This window comes from Saccopteryx leptura, chromosome 4 (genome assembly GCF_036850995.1).
Source record: "Saccopteryx leptura isolate mSacLep1 chromosome 4, mSacLep1_pri_phased_curated, whole genome shotgun sequence".
Classification (NCBI taxonomy): domain Eukaryota; kingdom Metazoa; phylum Chordata; class Mammalia; order Chiroptera; family Emballonuridae; genus Saccopteryx; species Saccopteryx leptura.
The window spans coordinates 98670358-98676357 of record NC_089506.1 but is presented as its reverse complement, the minus strand read 5'-3'; the positions used below and the strand labels follow the sequence as shown (position 1 = coordinate 98676357).

At 40.8% G+C, this 6000-nt stretch overlaps 1 protein-coding gene across 1 annotated transcript; it reads left to right on the top strand.

Annotated features, from left to right (window-relative positions):
* Positions 1–321: 321 nt before the first annotated feature.
* On the top strand, positions 322–5182 carry LOC136402871 (kelch repeat and BTB domain-containing protein 6). Its single transcript, XM_066380823.1, has 2 exons — positions 322–441; positions 532–5182. The coding sequence occupies exon 2, from the start codon at positions 750–752 to the stop codon at positions 2775–2777; it is 2028 nt and encodes a 675-aa protein (XP_066236920.1). The 5' UTR covers positions 322–441; positions 532–749; the 3' UTR covers positions 2778–5182.
* Positions 5183–6000: the final 818 nt, after the last annotated feature.

Below are 6000 nucleotides of genomic sequence, written 5' to 3'. Positions count from 1 at the left end.
ACCCGATGTATCCTATGCAGTTTATCTCATTTAACCTTAAAATAATGACATGAGAAATAATTCAAACAATTGATTAATACGGGAACGGGTGCCTAATTCGGATTCTAAACTCAAAGTTCCTCCATCACACCGAATCCGGTAGAATTAACTATTTTTAATTTAGTGAGCTGAAACAATGAACGGCCGATAAATCTCGCGATACTATGGAAACTACTGCTCCCAACATGCAAAGCGGCTTCTGTCCATCTGCCTATGCCCGTGAGTCTGGAGGGCCCGGCATGCCTCAAGGCGCGAAAGGCCACCTGGGCGACGTAGTTTGCCTGGACACCTAGCGGTTCTGCCAGCACGGCGGCGGCGGCGGCGGCAGCGGTGGTCGCGGCGATTCTCTCGGTTTTAGCCAGCGGTTTCGGTGAGGAAGAAAGGGTGTGGAACCAGAAAAGGGTGAGTCGGCACGGTCTACGCGATAAAGGCAGGTGGCACCTTGGCACAGGGCTGAATTAAATAAATGAACTTGTGCTGCTTTCTCTCCAGAGACAACGTTATCTTTGTACCCGTGATAGCACGGTGAGAAGAAGCCGGACCCTGGTCCTAGCCTAGCACCCGTCTCGGCCTCGGCACCTGCTCTCACCCTCCGCACCTGCTCTTGCCCTGGGCACCTGCTCTCGCCCTCCGCACCTGCTCTCGCCCTCGGCACCTGCTCTACCCCTCGGCACCTGCTCTCGCCCTCGGCAGCCACCGCCATCTGCACCATGCAGTCCCGGGAAGACGCTCCCCGCTCTCGCCGCCTCGCCAGTCCCCGTGGTGGGAAACGGGCCAAAAGGATTCACAGGCCCACAGTTTCAGCTTTTTTCACAGGCCCGGAAGAGCTGAAGGACTCAGCCCATTCTACTGCCCTGCTGGCACAGCTCAAGTCCTTCTATGATTCAGGGCTGCTCTGTGACGTGACCATCGAGGTGGTGACGCCTGGCAGTGGGCCTGGCACAGGCCGTATCTTCCCTTGCAACCGTAACGTGCTGGCCGCCGCTTGTCCCTACTTCAAGAGCATGTTCACCGGTGGCATGTACGAGAGCCAGCAGGCAAATGTGACCATGCACGATGTGGATGCCGAGTCCTTCGAGGTGTTGGTCGAATACTGCTATACAGGTCACGTGTCCCTGAGTGAGGCCAACGTGGAGCGTCTTTACGCAGCCTCTGACATGCTACAGCTCGAGTATGTGCGGGAAGCCTGTGCCTCCTTCTTAGCCCGCCGCCTTGACCTGGCCAACTGCACTGCCATCTTCAAATTTGCAGATGCCTTCGGCCATCGCAAGCTGCGATCACAGGCCCAGTCCTTTATAGCGCACAACTTCAAACAGCTCAGCCAAATGGGTCCCATTCGGGAGGAGACTCTGGCCGATCTGACCCTGGCCCAGCTGCTGACTGTTCTGCGCCTGGATAGTCTAAACATAGAGCACGAGCAGATGGTGTGTCACGTGGCTGTGCAGTGGTTGGAGGCAGCTCCCAAGGAACGGGGTCCCAGTGCTGCGGAAGTCTTCAAGTGTGTGCGCTGGACACATTTCACTGATGAAGATCAGGATTACCTGAAAGGGCTGCTAACCAACTCCACTGTGAACAAGTACTGTCTGGACCTTATTGAAGGGGCCCTGCAAATGCGATACGGTGACAAATTGTACAAGTCTGTGGTGCCAAAGCCAGAGTGCAGCAACAGCAGCAACAACAGTTGCAGCTCTGTTGTCTCCGCAGCAGAAAATCCACCCCAGAGGCTGGGTGTGTGTGCCAAGAAGATGGTGATCTTCTTTGGTCACCCTAGAGATCCCTTTCTGTGCTGTGACCCTTACTCCGGCGATATTTACAAAGTGCCGTCACCTTTGACCTGCCTTGCTCACACTAGGACTGTAACCACCTTAGCTGTCTGCATCTCTCCAGACCACGACATCTACCTAGCTGCCCAGCCCAGGAAAGACCTCTGGGTGTATAAAGCAGCCCAGAATAGTTGGCAGCAACTTGCAGATCGCTTGCTTTGTCGTGAGGGCATGGATGTAGCGTACCTCAATGGCTACATTTACATCTTGGGTGGGCGAGACCCTATTACTGGACTTAAATTGAAGGAAGTGGAATGCTACAGTGTTCAGAGGAATCAGTGGGCACTGGTGGCTCCACTACCCCATTCTTTTATCTCTTTTGACTTAATGGTAATTCAAAACTATCTTTATGCTCTCAACAGTAAGCGCATGTTCTGCTATGATCCGAGCCATAATATGTGGCTGAAGTGTGTTTCTCTTAAGCGCCATGACTTTCAAGAAGCCTGTGTCTTCAATGATGAGATCTATTGTATCTGTGACATCCCAGTCATGAAGGTCTACAATCCAGTCAGAGGCGAGTGGAGGCAGATTAATAATATTCCTTTGGTGTCAGAAACCAGCAACTACCGGATCATCAATCATGGCCAAAAATTGTTGCTGATCACCTCACGCACCCCACAGTGGAAAAAGAACAGAGTGACTGTGTATGAATATGACGTTAGTGGAGACCAGTGGATTAATATAGGTACCACATTAGGCCTCTTCCAATTTGATTCTAACTTTTTTTGCCTCTCAGCTCGTGTTTATCCTTCCTGCCTGGAGTCTGGTCAGAGTTTCCTCACTGAGGAAGAGGAGATACCAAGTGAATCTAGTACTGAATGGGATTTAGGTGGATTCAGTGAGTTGGATTCAGAGTCGGGAACTTCAAGTTCTTTATCTGATGATGATTTGTGGGTGCAGGTGGCACCTCAGTGAAATGCACAGGATCAGCAGAATTTGTTCCGGATAGGTTGAAACACTAAGGTCTTTTTACTGCTTTGGAAAGTATTTTAAAGAAATACCCTTTCCCTTTACTGGAAAAAAAAAAAAAGGCTGATTAACTTCAGGTTTTGTTAGAAAGGGTATCATTTGAAATACTAATATAATTTAATGTTATAGAATTTAAGCACTTCAAAAAATGAACCTATTTAATAATTTACTGTTCTAGAAGTCCAGTATTGATTTGATTGTTTAGTATGTTTTTGTTTGATTATGCTAATTTTGCCTTACATTCTGTTTAGTGCCACAAGTACAGTAACTGGAATTTTAATTTTTATAATAGAACACTGACTGGACAGGAATTACTAGATAGGGTTTTGAAAGTATTTTCCTTCAAAACCGTGTAGTACAGTTCCAAAACTTTAAACTAGTGGGTTTTTACAAAATGTGTTGTAACTTAAATATAGTTTACAAAGTTTTAGTTTAGTTTCCTCCCCTTTCGTGAAGAAAACAATGCATATATGTTTAATGTGACTGAATGGTGATTTCTAATGTGATTGAATGTAATACTGTACAGAATGGCTATAAGCTCACTGATAGTAAAAACAAAACAAAACAAAAAAACCACTCAGAATTCTACTGTTTGAAAAGAAATCTTAGTTTTAAATTTATAATGTAAAATGTGTATTTGCAAGTAGTGACCAGTTTTCCATCAAAAAAGAATTCCATTCTAGCAGTGTCACCAATCATCTACAAAGCTTTAAAAAACAAAAAACCATGTAACTTGCTTTGTAGGTTCATGTTTTTTATCTGTACTTGGTATATGTTTCATTGAATCAGAGGAATTACCCTTTTTCTCACTGGACATGATTGTATAAATTTTTATCCATTGTCTTGAAAAGTTAATTGTATTCTTAAACTATTTTGGCTCTATAGTTTTGCTGTTCATCTTTGAAGGATTGTTAGCAAGATGTGATTATTCTTTACTGTTTTGTGAGGTAATATTGGTTTTGGAAATATGTATAAGCTAAGAACAGTATTTTATATATTAGTAGTCATTGTCTCTACCAACTATAAAATCAAGTGCCAGCAAAGAACTTTACAATTTTAAGTTTTAAGTATAGAACTGTTTTGTGTAGCACTGAAATATTCTGTCAGTTTTGTAAGTCACTAAATGTTATTATCAGCTTAAAGGTATTTTTGTATTAAAAGTTTACAGTTAAATAATGTAAGTGGGTGATGGCATTTGGGGCCAGTAGTGAAAGTATATTTCGTCTAAAATATTTCCCTAAACAGTGGTATACATGGTTATTTTATTAGGGTATTTGTATCTGTTCTGTGTTTTTCTGTGAATCAATGCTCCAGTTTTTGTTTTTGTGACTGTATTAAGGAAAAGTCCAGAAATAGCGACTAAATCACATAAAATAACATTGTTAAATACAAGAAAATGTAAATGCTTACCTCTTGAGGTTTATTAGATATGGTTGTCATTATTCATATACATAATAAATGACCAGGTACTTAGAGTGTATAAAATTTTCTGTACCTAATTAGAATTATCTTCCAAAGTCTTCATTTAATAACATGTTAATTCGTCTTCTGTGTGTATTTGCTAGTGACAGAGTGCAAACCTTTCCTACACTGTGGCAGAGGACTAAGGTGTGTGCTCTCTCAGATGGGAAGGAAACTGGATTTTTGAATGAAATACCATAGGATGAAAATGAAAAAAAGGACTGAAGAGAAGGAAGCAGACAATGTTTTTTTTTTAAAGGTTTTCTGAGTCATTTTTATTGGTCATTTGAAGATTCTATCGAACATTCCTGTTTAACATTTTTAGTGAAATAAGGTGCTTGTCCTAGCAGTATGTGTTCCTTCAAAAGATCAGACATGCATTTAGTTCTCTAAGGCTATATTTTGTTCCATTTGACACCAGGGTTGTTATAAATACACTATTTAACAGAAAACTCTTTCACAGTAGTGTTATTTTTGGCCACCTTTTTCTTTACCAGAAACTTTTGATAGCTTTTTGTTTTTTCATGTTGAAAAAGGACAGTGCTGATTTCATCCAGGTCATCCATCTGTAGAACTGAGGTATGCAGCCAGTTTATAAAAGACAAATTCTCCAGTTTGTCATTTTCAACCTGAAATTTCAGTTAAAGCCTAAAGCTAAATGGCAGTATCTCCATTTACCAAGAGCTTTTCTTGGAAAGAATTTTGGTTTTGTGATATATTTGTGAATTAGGGAATAGATGTTAACTATTATTTTATAGATGAGTGATTTCTATATGACTAGGTACAAATAAAACTGTTACAAAAACCCAGACTTTCTGACTTTTTAGTTCAGTGTTTCTGCTGACTACAACCCTTGCTTGTGCGGTGAGTGACATAACTTGCAGCGTTGAAATCCCCTTGTGACAGAAAAGCACCCTCGTCTCAGTTTTCCAATTAATTATCATATCTTTTAGCAAATTCTCAATACAATGTAGTTTGCAGGACATAGTATAGTATTGTTTGTATTTATAAGATTTAGAATAATTATTTTATTTTGTATCTGTTCCTGTAGTCTGAAAAGCTCCAAGAGCCCAAATATTTGTGAGCTCTTCTTAGTTCAAATGATAAGTGGCATTAAAGTTTCTAAAAGGATGGAGTAGAAATTCATTTAGCATTTAGTTTGTCTATATGTGAATAAAAGATTGGAATGAAATAATAATAAATCTTCATCATTTTTAGTTGAGCTGGAATTTTAAAATTGTACCTGATACTGTTGAGAATCTGGAGAGAGCTTTTGATCCATTCCCTCAAAAGACAAGTATTCTTAATTTAATATTTTCAATTATGACACTTTTGAAGCTCATCAGACCCAAGATAAGAATACTTGTGATAGTCTCTTCTTCCCAATGCCTACTTTAAAACTTCCACACCCTTTTCATTATTCTAATTTTATTTAAAAAGTTTTAAAACTTATTTGATTGTGGAGAAAGGGAGAGAGAGAGTGATTCTTGTTTGTGCTCTGACCGAGGATTTAACCCACAATCTTGACTAGTTGGGATGACACTTAACAACTGATCTGGCTAAGGCCTAACTAATTTTAAAGGAGCACTTACTTTAGTAAATTTGATAAAACAGGATAGTATTAAGAGGCAGAATTATTTATAGAAAATATGACTATCAGTGGAATTCCAAGAAAATTAATATTTTTAGAGCCAATGAGAGGGTTCAA

Bases quoted from the DNA above. Each gene is read 5' to 3' on its own strand.
- LOC136402871 (XM_066380823.1), top strand. From the start codon at position 750: ATGCAGTCCCGGGAAGACGCTCCCCGCTCTCGCCGCCTCGCCAGTCCC.